This window comes from Rasamsonia byssochlamydoides (assembly GCF_041956645.1).
Source record: "Rasamsonia byssochlamydoides strain NRRL 3658 unplaced genomic scaffold VTN77scaffold_74, whole genome shotgun sequence".
Taxonomy (NCBI): domain Eukaryota; kingdom Fungi; phylum Ascomycota; class Eurotiomycetes; order Eurotiales; family Trichocomaceae; genus Rasamsonia; species Rasamsonia byssochlamydoides.
Window position 1 is genome coordinate 131850 of NW_027192457.1, and position 19346 is coordinate 151195.

General features: G+C 47.2%; 7 protein-coding genes across 7 annotated transcripts; 5 read left to right on the top strand and 2 right to left on the bottom strand.

Annotated features, from left to right (window-relative positions):
- Positions 1-192: 192 nt before the first annotated feature.
- VTN77DRAFT_8579 (uncharacterized protein) lies at positions 193-2147 on the top strand (the record flags this gene model as incomplete). The annotated part of the gene is made up of 4 exons (XM_069425091.1): positions 193-343; positions 433-1707; positions 1762-1937; positions 2055-2147. The coding sequence occupies 4 exons, from the start codon at positions 193-195 to the stop codon at positions 2145-2147; spliced, it is 1695 nt and encodes a 564-aa protein (XP_069274569.1).
- Positions 2148-3043: 896 nt separating this feature from the next.
- On the bottom strand, positions 3044-4231 carry VTN77DRAFT_8580 (uncharacterized protein; the record flags this gene model as incomplete). The annotated part of the gene is made up of 1 exon (XM_069425093.1): positions 3044-4231. One exon carries the CDS (start codon positions 4229-4231, stop codon positions 3044-3046), a length of 1188 nt encoding a protein of 395 aa, XP_069274570.1.
- Positions 4232-5042: 811 nt separating this feature from the next.
- VTN77DRAFT_8581 (uncharacterized protein) lies at positions 5043-6972 on the top strand (the record flags this gene model as incomplete). Its single annotated transcript, XM_069425094.1, has 2 exons — positions 5043-5158; positions 5289-6972. 2 exons carry the CDS (start codon positions 5043-5045, stop codon positions 6970-6972), a joined length of 1800 nt encoding a protein of 599 aa, XP_069274571.1.
- A 482-nt stretch (positions 6973-7454) lies between these two features.
- On the bottom strand, positions 7455-7840 carry VTN77DRAFT_8582 (uncharacterized protein; the record flags this gene model as incomplete). Its single annotated transcript, XM_069425095.1, has 4 exons — positions 7455-7497; positions 7549-7635; positions 7689-7747; positions 7805-7840. 4 exons carry the CDS (start codon positions 7838-7840, stop codon positions 7455-7457), a joined length of 225 nt encoding a protein of 74 aa, XP_069274572.1.
- Positions 7841-8259: 419 nt separating this feature from the next.
- Positions 8260-11197, top strand: VTN77DRAFT_8583 (uncharacterized protein; the record flags this gene model as incomplete). The annotated part of the gene is made up of 3 exons (XM_069425096.1): positions 8260-8582; positions 8641-9428; positions 9480-11197. The coding sequence occupies 3 exons, from the start codon at positions 8260-8262 to the stop codon at positions 11195-11197; spliced, it is 2829 nt and encodes a 942-aa protein (XP_069274573.1).
- An 895-nt stretch (positions 11198-12092) lies between these two features.
- VTN77DRAFT_8584 (uncharacterized protein) lies at positions 12093-14620 on the top strand (the record flags this gene model as incomplete). The annotated part of the gene is made up of 7 exons (XM_069425097.1): positions 12093-12162; positions 12242-12365; positions 12429-12657; positions 12724-12825; positions 12889-13005; positions 13057-13204; positions 13260-14620. The coding sequence occupies 7 exons, from the start codon at positions 12093-12095 to the stop codon at positions 14618-14620; spliced, it is 2151 nt and encodes a 716-aa protein (XP_069274574.1).
- A 2216-nt stretch (positions 14621-16836) lies between these two features.
- VTN77DRAFT_8585 (uncharacterized protein) lies at positions 16837-18639 on the top strand (the record flags this gene model as incomplete). The annotated part of the gene is made up of 4 exons (XM_069425098.1): positions 16837-16933; positions 16996-17103; positions 17161-17701; positions 17751-18639. 4 exons carry the CDS (start codon positions 16837-16839, stop codon positions 18637-18639), a joined length of 1635 nt encoding a protein of 544 aa, XP_069274575.1.
- Positions 18640-19346: the final 707 nt, after the last annotated feature.

The window sequence follows — 19346 nt, forward strand, 5'->3', positions numbered from 1 at the left end:
TAGTCGTCACGACAGCAAAATTACTAAACTCTGCTGAAAACACGTTTTGAATGACGAAACTGCATGATGATGAGACCTCCTTCCCTTTCATCCAAAGCAGCTTTGAGAGCTGTCAGCCTCCGACCGTCGTTATCCAACAATGTCCTAGCTCAGCCATATCCAAGCCGCCTTCATCGGCACTTCGGACTTTCAATGCACCTTAGAGAAGAGAAGAGACAATCTTTCAAGGGTCAATTGTATGAAAGCACTCAGCAGCGGATAAGACGCGAGCGGGCGGAGCAGGAACGATTTTCACAATATCAGACTCAATCATCCGGCGCTCGCTACGCAGGCTTAATGTTTGGTGCGCTCTTTCCCCCTTTTATTTTATTTTATGTTATTTTCTTTTGGAAAATACTATTTCTTGCGGATATATGTAATAACGCAATACAGTGTTGATCTTTTTCTCTTGCAGTGGGTATTATCTCGGGTCTCTTAAACCGGCAGCTCTTCCGACCTCTTCAACAACACCACTTTCAGAGTTGGAGCCTGTCCGACACAATACTTCCCAATCGAATCTCCAGGCTGCTTGGGCCGATTTTGTTGAAATCCTGGGCAAAGAGAATGTTTCTACAGATGACGGTGACCTGGTTGCTCATTCAGGATCCGAGTGGTCGTCGTATCCACGAAAGGATAACGAGAAGCCGTTCCTTGTATTGTACCCATCAACTACGGATGAGGTCTCTCGGATTATGAAGATCTGCCATCAAAGATTGATACCTGTGACGGCTTATTCTGGCGGAACAAGCTTAGAGGGTCATTACGCTCCAACAAGAGGTGGGGTATGCATCGATTTCCGCCGCATGAATAAGATCTTGCAGCTACACAAGGATGATCTGGATGTCGTAGTGCAACCTGCAGTTGGATGGGAGGAATTGAATGAGGAGCTTTCCAAAAATGGTCTTTTTTTCCCTCCTGACCCGGGTCCTGGTGCTATGATTGGCGGCATGGTGGGGACAGGCTGTTCAGGCACCAATGCATACAGATATGGGACAATGAGAGAATGGGTTATTTCGTTGACAGTGGTTCTTGCCGATGGAACTGTCATCAAAACCAGACAACGGCCCAAGAAATCAAGTGCCGGCTATGACTTGACAAAGTTGTTCATTGGAAGCGAGGGGACTCTTGGACTGGTGACAGAAGCAACCCTGAAACTAGCAGTTAAGCCGAAATGCCAAAATGTCGCCGTGGCTAGCTTTCCGACAATTCATCATGCTGCTGATTGCGCAAGACGAGTGGTTGAAGAAGGCATTCCTGTCGCAGGCCTTGAATTGCTGGATGACGTGCAGATGAAATGCATCAACGCAAGTAAAACGACGAGACGTGAATGGGCCGAGGCACCTACTCTCTTCTTCAAGTTTGCCGGAACGCCTGTCGGCGTAAAGGAGCAGATCGGTATTGTGCAGAAAATTGCCAAGAGTAGTGGAGGACAAACCTTTGAATTCGCTCGTGAGGATGCAGAGATGCATGAACTCTGGAGCGCACGCAAGGAAGCTCTTTGGAGTGTGATGGCCATGAAAAGAGACTCAAAAGACCAAGTTTGGACAACTGACGTTGCTGTTCCAATAAGCAAGCTGCCAGACATTGTGGAAGCAACTAAGAAGGATTTGACCCAGAGTGGGTTGCTTGCTGGTATCTGTGGTCATGTCGGTGATGGGAATTTCCATGGTACGATCTTCTAACCGAATCTCCCTAGCAAGCATTATTTGCTGACTGGTTTAGCAATCATACTATTCAATGAGAAAGAGAAACAGATAGCTCAGGAAGTCGTTCATCGCATGGTAAAGAATGCCGTGGAAATGGAAGGCACTGTCACGGGAGAACATGGCGTCGGTCTCATCAAAAGAGATTATCTCCCTCATGAGGTGGGAGAGTCCACAGTTGATGCCATGCGTCGGGTAAGTTTGAATAACATCCTTTGAGACTACCTTATACTGTACATGATGTCTAGTGGATCTGATATATGTGGTTTTCATTTCCTGGCTATTCTTACTGACTTGATTCCCTCCGAACAGTTGAAATTAGCATTTGATCCCCTCTGCCTGCTGAATTGTGACAAGGTTGTACGAGTCGACCCGCCTGGCGCGGGAGAGATCAAAGGATGGTAAAGGGCAATGCCAACTCGAAGGTCTCATTCTCTATACTTGTTATACCATGAACAATGGGCACTTGGTCATCTAGGGCACTAAATATTACTGTGGGTGTCCGTACCTATTTCAGGATCCCCTTGGCCTTTATCTGTCCTTGTGGGGGCTCTTCCAGAGGCTCTTCCCTGGACAGTTTAGGTTTGATCCTCTGGATACAGAATCAGGGGCCAAGATTCCATGGAAAGATATTCTTCATGTTCAGCAGGATACATGTTGGGGTCTAAAGTATTTATGCAGTTGGGGCTCATTCGACAGAAAGAGCACCTAAAACGGATGAATGAGCATTTTAGGAATTCTAAAACTGGTTTTCTTTTCTGCAAATTTCAATTCCCATGCAGGATCCCTCTTCTTGAAGCTTGGAGATCGATATTTGATCATCGACTTGGATTGATATTTGATCACAGTGTAAATTAGATAGTAGTTATAATTCAAATGTCTTCAGGTAATTTCATAGACACGCGCTCTGGAGTCCATCGTCTGTATCAATTTCACAAATCCTTCAGGTTCCAATTACTGGAATATAGCATTGCATTCTGCATTCTTAGACTATGCTGTTCAATTTGTCTTTATGTACAAATGGTAACCTACTAACAACTAATTGCAGTTAATCATTGCAATATCTATCTGTACCAGTAGCTACAATACTACCATGTTCAGGTTGCGGCCAGCGGCCAGGGCCTATAATATTGGACCGCAATAGGAGTAGAAATCCATTGGATATAGCCCTTTTGGGAGCCCGATGGTCAGATGGTCTCATGCTTGGAAAAAAAAAAGAGAGAGAGAGAGAGAGAGACCTCATGTCACAGCCCATGCCCTTCTTTTCTGGACAATTGTAGTATATGAGGCCCACCCTGGATTTATTTAGGCCTACATAACCTTCTCCTCAACTTGAAAATCCGCGTCCTGAGCCAGGTAAGGAATAGCATCCAGCATCTTTTGCAACTCGAAGGATTCAAATGATGTGACTGTGCTGTGCTAGGACGATTTGATTGATGCCGCTCCGTTGATGTTTGCCTGTTGCTAGCGGAACAACTGCTTGAAGAGCCAGCTCCGAAAGCATCAGGCGAATCCACTATACTAGAGCTGTTCCTTCCCTCCAGCGCGGGCCGAATCGAATAATCATCACCAGTGAAGTCATGTTCTTGCCCCTTTTTCTTCTTACTACGCCGCAGCTCCCGGTCTTTGGCCTTCATCCGCTGCGTTTCGAGTTTGAGGGCCTTTGCAGCTTCTTTCTCTTCAAATGCCTGTCGAGCGGCCTGGACGGTGGCTGCATGAGATAATGGATCAACGGAAGTGCAGGTTTTCGGTCGATCCAAAGACGCTCTTGGAGATAGGAGGCTCGTCTGTGTTTTTGACCTCCGCATTCCGTAGCTAGAGGCGTAGTTTGACCTTTTCCTAAGTTTCTGTTCTGGAAATTGTGGAGCCGTGACCGAATTCTCCGGAATGAATTGAAACTCTGTATCAAGACTAGGGCGAGCCGACAACTCTACATCATGGAGCTGTCGGTTCTCACTCGCGAAATAGCCACCGTCAACTGAGCTGTCATCAGACTGGCTCAGCGGAGGCGTAATTGTAAATGGACGTGGTTTTTGGCGCCTCGGATGAACATATTGTGATCCGGGTCTATTTGCACTCGAATTTGTCGTGACTGAGTACCAAGAGGAATCGCTGATAGACCGATAATGGCCTGAAACGTTGGCACGGTTGCCGATGTACCTTGTGTCGCGCTCAAGATTCGTGTAAATCCCGAGGCCTTCATGCTCCATAGAGGAACGCGAAAGATCTATTGACGTCGAGGACGTGTCATCGCGTGACCTCCCCTTGAGTAAAGGCTTGATGTTGACCTTGGCTTTGTGTCGTCGAATCTTCTGCAGTGGCTTGAAGGATATATCTGGTGACGCTGTCTCCGACGCTGATGATAAACTCTCGTAATGCGAACCATGTACAGACGAATGCCCCGCTAACGAGAGATCTGGTGATGGGACGCCAGAAGCCATGAAATCCTTGGCCATGCCTTCCGAGGCAGAAGCCACGCTGGCGGACATATCCGGAAAGAGAGAGTCTGTATTCTTATAAGAATAGAAACTTTAGGAAGGTATGACAAGAACTGTCAGGATTGATGGTTTTAGGTCCATGATCATATACAGTTTGAAATCATTAGCGTCTTCAGCTGGGTGTTGTTGAGGCAGCTCTTAAGGGGTTGATTTCCCTGTCAGGACGAGCCTTGAGGATCGTCCTCCATTTTGGCGTCAGACCAAACGCGCCATGGCCATAGAATGGCACTAAAAGGCGTACCTATGTGCACGTGTTAATGTTAGCGCTCAAATGATACTGCTGAAACGCTTGTTGAGTGTTGCTGAGAACAACAATATAAAATGATCTCTCTTCTATCATCTACTGGTGTAACTCTTCCCATAGGCTAATGTTCACCTTCATCTTGATGTAAGATGCATGCACAGCGTCATATTTGCTCATGAGTCTGCAGACCAGTGTGGAGACAAGTCACGTGATCACCCACTCTTAAAAATGCGCAGGTGAACCATCTGCCCTTCCCGAGAACCTCGTCCTCTCTTTTTCGCCTGTCCACTACGGGGTGCGGAACGGTTCAACTCAACAAACTGCACTTTTGGTCACTATCTACCATCTGTCCAAAAACACTCGAAATCCAAAGACCGGATATCCTGGACTACGGTACACGAGATAGCCACAGCTGGCCGGCAACATACGGCAGGCAACACGCCCAGGTACAGCTTCAAATATTCGCAGTTTGGTGGCTTGAATATTATTAGTTGCTGGGGCTCAATTTGAATAACGAACCTCCTTTCTGGGAAGCAGTTTCCTGCAGTCTTGCCCAAAATGGTATACGATTGGGAAGGGAAGCGGGAGATCTGCTATCAGATGTACATCAAGGACAAGAAAGCCCTTGAGGAGATTATGGAATACATGAAGAATACACATCAATTCGCACCAAGGTATGTTCTTGGACATGTATCTCTCTTGCCCAAACTCAGCAGTTGGTAGAGGTTTTCCCTCCTGCTGTTACTGGTTGTCTTTCACGTATTATTGCACAGTACAGTACACTCATGTTCTCTCATGTGGCAGCAAACGCGCTTTTCAGACCCAATTCAAACGATGGGGCTTCCCCTCAAAACAAAATCCGGCCCATAAAAATGCAGCGCTTGTTGCACGTGTCAAAGAACTATGGGAACGTAACACCAGCCAACGTGAAATGCTGAGAATCTTGAATGAAGAAGGCTATAATATCAAAGAAAGGGAGCTGATGCGTGTGCGTGCAAAGAACCGCTGGCTGCTCCGTGTCCCCAATGGGATGAAATCACAGACAACAATACAGTCTCAGACTCCACAGCCTGTAGAAGAGGGTCTGCTTGCATTGCAACAGGAGATTTACAAACAGGAACCATCCTTTGACCAAAACCAAACACAGACGGCCCAGCCTCCTATTCAGCCCCCTTTATCACCCGGATTGCCTCCTGAAATTCTCGCAAAACGCAAGGAACGACTTGAACGGCTACAGGCGGAGAGTGCAGAGCGTTGGGCAGCGCGGAAGCGGCGACGTCGTACTCGAGGATGGGCGGGACTGCCAGCTGACCCCCCCGGGCCACCGCGATTCCCGTCAGAGACAACAATTGATGAAAGCAAACGATATCTCAATTTGGACAACTCGATGTATCGGCAAATTCGCGATCAGTTTCAGAAAATATGTGAGGAAGCTGGTTTCATCAAGAAGACGGTTGCTGGTCCAGAACGATGGCAAGAAGCAAAAAATAGACTGATCCGTGAATCGCCACACCTTCGAAATTTGTTCAACGTGGATCCAAACTCACCAGATGCAAATCAGCTTGATGCAAGGGCTCTCGCGCTTGATATAGTCTGTACCGATGTCACAAAACGGATGAGGACACTTGAACGCCGGATGACAATTGCGGAGGCCAAAAATGCTCTTGGCATTAACCCAGAAGAGAGCCGACAGATACGAAATGCCTTCTACAATACACTGAAAGCTGACCATTTCACAAGTAAGCTAGAAGCAGGTGACGAACATTGGAGAGAATTGAAAGAGCGGTGGATCCAAGGCTCGGATCTACTACAGCGAATATTGGCACCGGGGGATGCCGATCCCGAGCATGCCACCAAATTGAAGGCCATAGAGGTACTTTGTCGTGATGTTATGAAACGCTTGCGCGACGATCAAACGAAACGGGATCCATCACGAAAACGATCTATACCACAACAAACTCAAGTTCAAACAGCTGCATCAAACAATATCAGCAATACATACGGGCATGGAATCAGCAATGGGATCAGCACTCTCGCCTCCCAGGCCCTTGCCAGCGCACCAATGGTGGCTAGTGATATTGGTGAGATGCAGATAGATCCGTCACTCCTCCAGGCTGCCAATAATCCCTCATTCTCAGCTAGTTTTCAACAAAATGTCGGGCAATCATTCAGCTATGTGGACCCGCTACTTGGATCTGCGATCCCTCCAGTCCCAGTATATATCCGCATCAGCCCCCAGAGCCAGGTTCATGGCGCATCCAAGACTTGGGTCGAGAAGTTAACGACGCGCTCTGTCGCGGAGTTACGGGAGCTTGTTTCTGCGAGGTATCCAGATTCCATCCTTACCAGAATCGAAGGGATTGAAAAGGATGAAACTGGAAATGAAGTATCATTTTTAATTGACGAAGATCACGAACTGGATGCTTATTTGACCCATATGCAAGGGAGGAAAGCTTCTTTTGTTGTCCGCTTGAACTCGATTCAGTGAATCGGGCCAGGCTTTGATTAAACAGAGAGTGATGTCATTGCAATTGAACTCCCTCAACTGCTTACCTCTCTACTCGTGATTTGGCTCTTTATTTCGCTGATGAAAGATGAAAGAGTAGCATATAAAGCAGGGTAGCAGGAGTACGGTTTCAATGAAGCTAGGCAAATCCTGAACCATCGAAAACTTTCTCTATTTCATTTTTCGTGAGAGGCGTCGATCAATAGGTAATTGTCACTGCTCGTAAATAAGTCCTGTGTAGCTCGTCGCCCGCAGAAGCTTCTGGTATAGCAAATAGAGGAATAGAAATTGCCAATTCCGTCGAATCAAAACGCCCCATTTCGCCCTAAGATATGGATGTATTAAAAAAAAATCATCAAGTTTTTTTTTCCCTTGTGGTTTGGTAGTCATGTCGAATCATGCAGTTCGTAAGACTAGGGGGTTTCTTCTTTTATATCTCCAAAATATTTTCGTCCAAGAGTTGGTCACATTTGAGATTTCGCTCTGTCTCTTTCTGCTGGGTTGTACCTATTATAATGTTTAACAGCAACTCGTATCGGCAAAGGTTGTGGGACTTACCGCAGCAACTTCTCTATCAAGTCAACATGAGTCATGATCATCCTTCGGCAACAATATCGTTTGCAACCTAGCTGATCCATAGCGTCACTTGCGAAAATGATTAGAAAGGGCTAACGGTCACAGTTCCGACTGATTCTTACCCATCTGGCACACCCTCGTCAAGCAACTGAAGATAACGTTCCCATAAATCTCCAACAACCTAGGATTCAAGTACTTAGTGTGTGTATTAAAAGATCAAGTCGATAAAATCACTTACCTTCCCGCAAGAGAAGCAACGGACAGGAATGATCATGACTTCGGGTGTGAGTTCTCAGGCAATGGAAATAACCAGACGCTTTAGGATGGCAAGAAAATGTAATACCAGAAATGGCAGAAATTAAACTGCCTGATATCTGTTTTGTTGTTGCAAAGAAAATCGAAGGGAAATTCTTCGAGGAGATGACTGGTTTTCTGGGTGATTGAATTTCAGGACATTATCATTGTTCCCCAAAAGCAAAGCTCCGCGGTGCCACCTGCTTAGCGCCAGACCGTTTCTGGAATAGTGCAACAACTTCTCAACTTTTTTTTTCTCGCCGCTCGACACTAATATCTTAGGTGGGCAGTAAGTAAAGATCATTCATGACTGATTGATGCTGAATTTCCCAACCGTCATATTTTTCTTCGTGTTCATTTTGTGTCAACTTGACTTTTTGATGAATCATCTTGGCGGAGATGAGCTCCTCTCCCCACCAGCCGACTCAAGCATCAAAAAGATCACGTACGAAGGATGTTATTCAAGACAACATGGCTGCTGAGGATCAGAATAGGTCCAAGCGCCGCAAATTTTCCCAAGATGAAAAAGGAACTGCTGGGCTCATGATCTCCGGGGCTTCTAATGAACCGCCTTATGATGGTAATATGCCGCTCAACAAGCAGACCGCCCAATCGCATATGGGCATCGAGCAAAGCCCAAGTACTTCTACACGTTGGTCGCTTCACCATGCGTTTAGCGGTTATATCAGCAATATCGAGCCAGTCTTCTCTCCTGATGAAAAGTTGGTTATCCCCCAGCTTCACGTTTTATGAAACTTGAGCTAATTGATCCTCCTTTAGTTTCATATTCTTGAGTCTGGGCGGCGTGGTTCAGGTTTTCTCTCTGTCAACTTCTCGACCTTTTCGATATCTCCAAATGAAAGATTCCTCGAAGATTCTCAGCCTTAAACTTTCACCATCACGTCCAGAACATCTGTACGTGTTGACGTCTTCTGGAACTTTGGTTCAATGGGATTGGGAGTCCAGTAAACAGCTAGCGGTATGGGATAAGTTTCAAAAAACTATCTCATTCGAAATTTGCTGTGTGAATTTTGGCAGGGGAATGCGTGTAGCAGCATTCTCTCTCCGAGAGAAGAAAGATGGGCGCAGGCAGATATCGATCAGTCCTCTAGACGAAGTGCCATCGTCGAATGGATTTGTTGTCTTGGAGACAACTAAACCCATTAGTAGGCTGAAGGTCCTTCAAGGAGGTCAAGTCTTAATTGCTTGCGACAGTCAGCATGTTATTATTGGCACCTCAAGCACCGGTGGCGGCGGACTAGGTGATGAGCCCATCTACATCTGGAAAGAGCTCAAACTGCCAGTGAAGATTACTTCTCTTGATGTTCGGGAAAATTTAATCTCTTCCGAGTCTCTTCCGACGCGCACAAGTGCCTCGGCGGATGCACCAGTCACTATTGATCTAGCTCTGGGTGAATCTAATGGCTCCATTTTAGTCTATCACGATATTGTGAACACCCTTCAGCGCAGTGAGAGCATGGGAGGAACCGAAAAGAAGGGTCTTCCTCTTCTTCGGAAGCTACATTGGCATAGGGAGGCCGTCACATCACTGTGCTGGTCACGAGATGGTATGTTACTCCTTGTTTCGCATTATCCAGGAAAGCTAATTTTGTTCGAAGGTAATTATGTTATATCCGGCGGCAAAGAATCTGTCCTTGTCTTTTGGCAGTTGGACTCGGGCAGAAAGCAGTTCCTACCGCATTTGTCTTCACCCATCTGCAGCATGGCTATCTCCCCAAGTGGAAGGTTATACGCCGTCAAACTCGCCGACAATTCCGTAGTCATATTATCCGCAACGGAATTGGAACAAATTGCCACTATTACCGGCTTGCAACTACCCCGGTGGGTGCATAAAATGAAGGATATCAGTTCCGAAGGCAGTCAAAGCCCCTCTCATATGATTCCGGCTTTGCTTCATCCGCAAAGGCCTGATAGTCTTCTCATCGCTATTCCAGCTCGCCAGCCCGTTCACGAGCAAAGTTATTCGCCTGGAAATCTCTCCGTTCTTCAGACCTTCAATATTCGCACAGGGTCCCATGTCTCCCGCCAAGCCCTTTCTAGGACAAACATCACTGTCTTGAACAAGGGGCCCGAGGGAGCTGCCATAGTCTCTCCAGATATACAGCATCTGGCTATGAGTAGGGACGGTAAATGGCTGGCTACAGTTGACACTTGGAGTCCACATCGGGCGGATGTCGATGCTCTGGAATCTTTTCCTCTACGTAATGCAAACGGCAGTCAAAGTTACAGCGAGATCTTCTTGAAGTTCTGGGCGTGGAATGATCTCACGGAAGTTTGGGAATTAGTTACGCGTATCGATGCACCTCACTATCGGACCGTTGATGGTCCAGTGCCGCTCTATTGTCTTTCGTCGCGACCTGATCGACATGGATTTGCGACGCTTGGAGCCGATGGAGTCCTCCGATTGTGGGAACCGACAGCTCGACACCATCACTCCACGAAATCTCGAACTCAAGGAAATCGCCCGGAGCAGACCTGGAAATGCCAGACTTCGATAGATCTGACAGCCAGCCCTGGAGTTGAGCATGGTAAATCATTAACGTCCGCATCTATGAGCTTCTCGGAAGATGGGTCTGTCCTTGCGATTTGCATGCAGGGCGTGGTACACCTCATTGACACCCATAGATGGGAAATACGTCGTACTCGCAGCGGGCTGTCGTTGAATGATGCCTTTTCGGTCAAATTCCTAGAACGTTATGTGGTCCTTACTTCAAAGAAGTCAACAACAATTTGGGATACGGTCAATGATGTTCTAAAGAGCATTTTGACCCCTGGCTCTGCTTCGACCTCGGGATCAAATGAGAGTGATGCCATCTTATCGACTGTGAATTCCCAAACACAGAGTTTCGCTGTGGTGACCCGTTGCTCATCACAAAGTGATGACGACAAGTCGACGAAAAGACGCCGAAAGCTTTCTTACCACATCGAAGTATACAGCCTACATTCTTCCGTTCCCTTGTTTCAGTCAGCTCTGGAATATCCACCTCTTTGCTTATTATCTGATCCGACAACTGGTGACTATATCATCGTGGATACTGCAGCTAATGTCAAGCGGCTTAGCTGTCACGATGAGAATCACCAGCCCTCGAGCGCGTCGGGTAATTTATCTAGTAATCTCAAAACTGGCCTGGAAAACCTGTTCGGCAGTCTCGGCCAAGGTCTCTCTATGCCGAAACATCCATCTCTTGAAGAAGAGGCAACTATGCCTCAGTCAAGAAAGCTGGATGGAATCTTTGATCGTGCGCCACCTTTCTCGTTGCCGCCTGTGAGCGTACTTTTCAAGGACGTCATCAATTCCCTTGTCACTGCTTCCTAGAATCGACGATCCTGTCAAAATAATCAATCACACGCATTACCACGGGTTGGGATTTTTCTTTAAGAGATTAGATATCTGGTATTTAAACACAGGCCGGTGTCTTGATTTGTATGTGTGGATTCCAGAGTAGGTTCGAATTTGTATCAATTTTACATCTAATGGCAACAGATACGGGACTGTATGTTAGGAAAAATCCAACGAAATAAAAATACTATGCTGTAAAAGGGGATGTTCGGAAAAAGATGTATCAAAAGTGCGTTGTTGTAATCCTAATCCGCATGTAGTTATATGTAAGGTTGTTATGTCATCACCGATAGCTCTATTATTGAGTTTTTTGTTCTTAGTCTGAGTCCAATAATGTTCCTAGAAAACGGTGGCACTTTTAGTGGCGCTTGGGAGCAAAGCAGCAAAACAGTGTCCAATAATCGCATGACTCGTGCGATGATATATGTTGGAGACAAGCGGCTAACCAACCACTGAGGGGAAAGTAGCCAACTGCGTTCTTGTCTCGATGTTATCGTGCCAGCTGGGCTCTCTGAATGGGTGAATGTGCAACTCTGTCACGCCGCAGGCGCCTAAATCCATGCTACAAAGTAGACACTGCTGCCTGAAATTCTTCTTAGTGGTCGAGTTATTTTTTCCGGATTACTTGATGTTTCTTGCAGCGTCGATGGGCTCAGACCTAGGGCAGCGCCAGGCCCTCTTGTCTTCTACCCTCGGTGGAAACAGCGACCGAATCCCACCCCTCAAATTCCTGTCTCATGGTTTTGTAGATAGCAAGCGACTCACGCAACACATCGATGTAGTCCCTCTCAGACAGCTCTTGTGCAGCCTGCAAAGCCCACAGGCACCGCTTCTCATAACATGTGTCAAACATATCTTTTTTAATTCATAAATGCATCTTGGGAGAACATATCTGAGAGCTGATCGACTCACTGACAGTAAATCTCGCAACTGTCGTCGTGGTGAGTTAATAACTCTTCTCACCAAATAAGATCTTGGTGGAGCAGCAGCTCATGTCACAACCTTGTACGACTGTCGAAGTCGCCATGATAGCTGTGAGATCTCCATGGCCTGTCTCTCCTAGCAGCCTAGGATCTTCGTTGCCTCCATATAGCAAATCGATAAGAACTTCTCCATCCTCAAACTCTGTTCAGTCTCCCACAATGTATTCTTCTCCTATTGTACGGTCTTGAAAAACTGAAATTGCAATTGGACTGACAGTCATTAGGTCCGTTGATGATGTTTCCTATGGTGTGCAGGCCGCTCTGCCACCAACGTCTACAGTGAATGAAGAATCGAGGAGCCTCAATGAGTCATCTCCCAATATCCTACCCCAGGTTGCAAATAAGGAAACCAATTTAAGCAATTCTACCACAAATGACATGAAGTTAAACATCAACTTGAAGCCTGGGGGCACGGGAAAGGGAATTGTAAATACCGTTCAACCTGAACTCACAGTATGTGAACTGCAACGTCCCATTGAGAAAAACCTTCCACAAAGTCTCTAATTATAGGGTGCATAGATACGAACCTCGGACACTCTTTTTTCTGATTTCAAAGCAATATCGGACGATGATGACCCTCCACAATCGGTTATCCATGCGCCGCCGGGTTTCGGCGAATTTGTGAGGACTCTCGAAATCTCTCGTATAACTAGAGTGAGTTATTAAATTAATTGTTGTTTTTAGAAAACCGGCCAAAATCAAATGACTGCTCTTCCCGACAATGCGGACGGATCTTCCTCGATCGAGCCAGATATGATTGCGAAACCGTCGCTAGCGAATGAAGTTCAAGGCGTACAGAAGGTTGGACATGTTTACTGTAAATTTACCTGCTTTTGCTAATTGTAGTACTAGAAATCTTTCAATAGTCCTGTCTCACCACCGCCACTGACGACTACGATCCCCCCTGCAAAAGATTGGTCTGAGCGGGCCACACCTCGAGCTCAGACAAGGCAGGAGATCGAAGAGCTTGATCGACGCCCGCGTTCTAGAAACCTGGAAGGTATCGGTTGAACTGATGGCTTTTCTGGTATGTGTTATTGCTAACGGCAATACAGACATCCCAGAAAGTGTGGATGTTGACACAGCGGCGGAAGAAGTCAACGAAGCGCCAGAGAAGCGGAGATTGATGTCAGAAGATCTTCAGGATAATGCGGACGAAATCAATGCGTTGAGAACAGCACTCTCGGAGTGTTGGACTCTTTGCAACACGCTGGCAAATCTCAGTTCTATCCATCGTGAACGTTTGTTTAATTTCGCCAATAAGGGAGACATGCAAGAGCTAGCGTGGAAGTCCTGCTGGAAATTATGTCAGAAGCTTTATGACAGCCGAGACGATGATTATGCATCGCATGTCACCCCGACTCTCGACCTCTGTCGTGACTTCTGTCAAGCTTTGTTCGAGGTCCGGGTTCGCGATAACGAGATCGCAGACTCTGTTCTACGAGTGAGTTTTGAGCTAAACAACCATCTTTACAATACCCATGATCGAAATCTACCAGAAGCGTTTCGGGAACGTACTTTGGACTTTTACATCACCCTCTGCCATCGTCTTATGAAGCAACGTATGCATTTGGCAGAGGAAACGGATTCACTACTTCACGCATGCTGGTCTTTAGCAGAGATGCTCTTCAGCATACGTCAAAGCAGGCGGGAGGGTAAGCGACCGGATGAAGAATTGTTGGGCTCGGCCATCCAGGCCTGCTGGGAGCTTTGTGATCTCTTCAGGGAAGGTTGGACTCAAATCAGACCAGATCGTGGTACACCACGTCCAAGCCAGACAACTTTTACCCAGGCATATTACCAGGCCAAACAGTCAGAGGCTGGTGTGGTTGATGATCCCATTGGTCAGCAAGGCAACCCTGAAACCCCAACGACCATCTTTGAGGATGCAGCAACTGTGTCTCCAGATGAGGCCCCGATTCCCAATATTCTTGTGCTTGGACATGGACAGACCCAAGCTCCCCATGCAAAATGGTCGTCCGACTCTTCAACTCTCTCGGGGCGTTCGCGCTCATCAGAACAGACATCCTCGACGAACACCGTGACTACACCCTCGGAAGATCCTAATTTGATGCGACTGAAGCTCCTTGTCACCAAAGCAGCAATGAATAGTGGCTATCAACGGGGAAGTTCACAGAATCTCTCATCTTTCGCGAAGTCTCTCTCTTCGGATTCGTTTGGTTCACTGCCGTGGCAGGTCACCCTTTTGGAGAACTATAAAAAGTTGGTTGCGTCAGACCCAGCATTCAGAGTCGTTGGCCCTCCAGCTCGTGCAAGTGCTCTCGAGGTAGCACGAGCTGTGCAAACAATGATACAGAGTGGGCAATACACGTGGTTGCGGGACCTTTATCGACTAGTGTTTGGTTTTCATCCTGAGGAGGCTATGAGCCGGAGGAATGTCACTGTTCACACCTGAGATATTGATATGATTACGAGATTCAGAATTATACCCCTCATCCCCTGATGTCGATAATTCGGTCCTGTTGCCTAACTCAAGGAGGATTAAACTCCCTCTTGACAACAATCCGTGTATAGCTTCTGTCAAGTTTTTCAGTTGAGCCTTCCTCTGGATCCAGGTATTATTGACAAACATGACCCGGAACTCTTGATCGCACCGTGTCTGAATCGGAGTAGTACATAGGGACCCGAAAAGAGCCGGGCTTATGGAGTAGTGGCGCCGCTGTGGGAGCCCTACCATGGCGTCGATGATTGGAGCCTATCGGAGTGGGGAATGTGGAGACAGAGGGGGCACCCGACTGGCGCACGCAGGGCCACTGACCGTGATTTATGTTGGAGTTACTAGAAGATCATGATAAAATGATCTATGGATGTCCTAATAAGGCAACATTGTCTTCTTACTGCTTTAGAATCACTTAAAAAAATTTTAAACTACATCCATGAAGTCATGACATCTAAGAGTTGTAGACAGCAGTTTTTTCTGTGACTGCATGGCACATCCTCCATGCTGTTGCACCGTGTGGAGTGGTGAGGCACCACAGATACGGGATTGCCCCTGCGGAACCTGGGGAAGGCACCAGCTTGACTAAAAGAAATACAATGCTACCTACCTCTCCATACTAGTACCTACCTAGGTACCTACCTAAGGTAGGGGTGCCCAGGTGCCCCTGGGTCACCTCAGCGTGCAGCATGCTAGTGCTGTGGTTAGTCAATTCTCTTCCCGCACATCCCCACATCTTGAGCATGCAACATCGAGAGGTGGCTGCATCTGCAACAAATTGCAGGAATGCCTAGCTGCCTCTGAGTTCCATCCTGCCAATTCTCAAGGATGGGTGGTAGGACAGCAGTGACCAGTTCTGCATGTGCTCTCCATATTCTTGGCAGCTGTGGCATGCAACTGTCTAAGAACGTCAAGTTCAGGCTGGTTCGATTGATCCTGGTTGTATGTTTTCCCATCGGGAATATTCAGCCAGCCTGGAAAGCCGAAGCTTGTTAGCTGTTGTTGGTATGCTTATCTACCTAACTCCTCTTTCATGTCCCAGTGGACTGTGGAGAATACCCGTAAAGGTTAATTAATTAACTAACCACGCTTTTACCGAGTCCCTGTCCTCTGTTCCAAGTACGAAGCACACCACACAGCATAATAATAATAACAATAATACGGTGTTATAGACACTTGATGACGGTGAGGTAATGATACTGCATTGAGCCATCCTTTTTATCTATTCATTCCATCTAATCCACGCCGGCGATAGCACTAACAGATACTCGACAACCTCCCGGGAGCGGTGTCATCCCAATGATATTCAGGAGGAGATGTCAATTCCGTCGGAAAAACTCCCATGTGATAGTCGTCCGACTCCAATGCCACAAATCTACCGGAAATCCTCCGGTGGCAGCCTCGATGAGTTTGAGTTTTCTCGTTACCTGGTCAGTAGAATTGAAACGGCACGGATAAAGTACCCCTCCAGCACGATTCCCCACATCTTGCGTCACTTCGGCTGACCGTGGAGGTAAGGATCCCCGCTGACCCGCTCTTCGGCTGAACTGTGTGGGAACAGAGGCCAATCATGCCAATCTCTCCAACCAAGGAACCTTTCCAGGATTCCAGCAGATCTTCCGTTGTGGCTTGCACATCACCTCTCTTGGCAATCTTAGCGTTTCGAGGCGCGAAGGACAACGGTCGACCATATGTCCTCCCCCACATTATCCACCACCCAAGTGGATCATACCGGGACGAAGTCTATCCCACCATGATCGCATGCAAAGAATCATTTGAAGACTTTTCATCATGTAGCCTTGGTTCGACGCGAGATTGCGGTGGGGAACGCGAATTCCCAACCGATTGTGGTGGTGTATTGCACACATTTGAACCATGGGTATCTTAGCAGCTGTTATAAGGGAGGTCATTCCTCCGCATTTTCGAAAGATCAGCCTTCTCCCGTTTTCACTTCCATATACCCGAGGCCATTCATCGAGTGGTCTATGAATTCTCTCCTTTCTCCCAAAATTTCTTCTTTGTGTTGAATACCGTCGCCGATTCGGCGGCAACATTGGGAATCGGCAAAATTTTTTTCTGTCATCTCCAGCAGGTTCTGTTGAGAGAGAGAACACGGCAAGTGCCACGGAATATTGTCTACGGTCTTCGAGTCATAACATCTACCGTCACTTGTCATGTCGGTTCCTAAATATGCCGGCATGTCCGGCAAAGTGCTGTCCTGGTCGATCTCAACCATTGCGACCATGGGCTTCCTGCTATTCGGATATGACCGTATGTTCTCTTTCCACAGCTACGGAGCTGAATGGGTAGTATAGTGCTAACTACAGTGCAAGAGGGCGTCATGAGCGGCATCATTAGCGCAAGGCCTTTCAACACAGTTTTCCCAGCAACGTATAAGAATTCCACCATGCAGGGTACTGTTACTGCGATTTACGAAGTGGGTGTGTAGTTCCCTGAGACGATTCGGCTTTTAAAAGTTACTAAGATCATTTCCTTAGGTTGCCTCGCTGGTGCAATGTTCATCTTGTGGTTCGGCGATTTGCTGGGCCGTCGCAAGTCAGTTATGCTTGGTGCCACCATAATGATTGTCGGCGTCATCATTCAGGTGACTGCTTACCCGGGTCATGTTCCCCTTGCCCAGTTTATCATCGGTCGAGTCATTACCGGAATTGGTAACGGCATCAATACGTCTACCATTCCAACATATCAAGCAGAGTGCTCTCGTACCTCGAATCGGGGCCTGCTGATATGCATTGAGGGCGGTGTTATCGCCTTCGGGACCCTCATTGCTTACTGGATTGACTTTGGAGCATCGTATGGCCCGGATGATCTCACCTGGCGCTTCCCCATCGCGTTCCAAATCTTCTTCGGTCTCATCATCGTAGCCGGCATGGTGTTTCTGCCTGAGTCGCCGAGATGGCTCTTTATGAGAGAGAGATATGAGGAAGGCGAAAGTGTGATCGCGGCACTTCTCGCCAAACAAGTCACCGATCATGAGGTTCAGCTTCAGAAGAATTTAGTATTGGACTCAATCAGAGCGTGAGTATGCCTCTTACGAATTACTATGTGGCTGCTAACTTGTGACCAGGTCGGGTCAAGGTGGAAAGTCTACTCCTATGTCCGCCGTTTTTACGGGTGGGAAGACGCAACACTTCCGGCGTATGATGTTGGGTGTATCTTCGCAGTTCATGCAGCAGATCGGTGGATGCAACGCCGTGATTTACTACTTTCCAATCCTGTTCGAGAATTCGATCGGTGAAACGCACACCATGTCGATGCTTCTGGGTGGGATCAATATGATTGTCTACTCGATCTTCGCTACCATGTCGTGGTTCTTGATTGAGCGGGTAGGCAGGCGAAAGCTCTTCATATATGGGACCATCGGGCAATGTTTGTCAATGGTCATTACCTTCGCCTGCCTGATCCCTAACAAACCCACTGCGGCGAAAGGCGCAGCGGTGGGCCTTTTCACCTATATTGCAAGCTTTGGGGCTACCTGGCTTCCCTTACCTTGGCTCTATCCTGCCGAAATCTCTCCGATCAAGACCCGCGCCAAAGCCAATGCTCTGTCGACATGCTCGAACTGGCTGTTCAACTTCTTGATCGTCATGGTAACTCCCGTCATGATTTCTGGAATTGGATGGGGCACGTACCTCTTCTTTGCCGTTGTCAATGCATGTTTCTTGCCCATCATTTACTACTTCTATCCCGAGACTGCTAGACGGTCTCTGGAGGAGATTGATCTCATCTTCGCCAAGGGCTATCTTGAGAACATGAGCTACGTGCGTGCGGCCAAGGAACTACCTTATCTCTCTGATGAAGATGTTGAGCGCGTCGCCATCCAGTATGGTTTCGGTCCCCCGGATGGGGAGGCGAAGAGTGCGAACAGTGGTGACAGTGGAGAATTTGCCGCCACAAGGATGGAAGACAGGGCCGAAAGGGATGCGGAAAAGGGCACCTGGAACCAAACAGACTAGACTGGAAATGTTTCTATCCCACGGGTTTTGGGGAGCATATGAATGCTTATGCCAAACACGAGTTCTCACTGAATGAGAACTTGGCTGTTTGCTGGTTGTTCGGACTGTATCAGAATACAACACACGCACCTTGAAGGTGCTAGGATGTACAGTGATAGAATATATAGACATAGAGACTTTCTTTTGCTGGTATTTCATTTACTTTGCATATTGGGGTATGAATGCGTCGAGGAGCCTTGAAAAGGAAATAGAAAGTGGATTTTTCTTCTTGAATTGACCTGTGATAAAACGAATGAACAGAAAATGAAGCTTTTCGGTGCTCTGAGGCTGTGGTGACTTTGCTGTTTAGATACATGAGATGTATATCTAATGACTCAACATGCACTAAGCCTAATCTCTAAAAAGATAGACCATAGGGGGAAAATGACTGACAATTCTTGGCCGAAAACAAAAAGGCCTTTTAATACCCCTTATAGTCACTAGTGTATAAGGCCAAAGAGATTACCAAATTAGGCAACTTTTGTTGGTGCCACCGGTCAGCTCCCATGGCCCGTGCGCCTAGGCAAGCCCTACCCGTGCCCAAGGGTCTAACCCCTTCGGGTTTAGCCTCCTCATAGATTTCATCTGTTCATTATTATTATTCTTCCATTTTATAGAGCGTTTTTCAGTCTAAGACTATGCACGCTCTGCCTACCACCTAGGTGGCA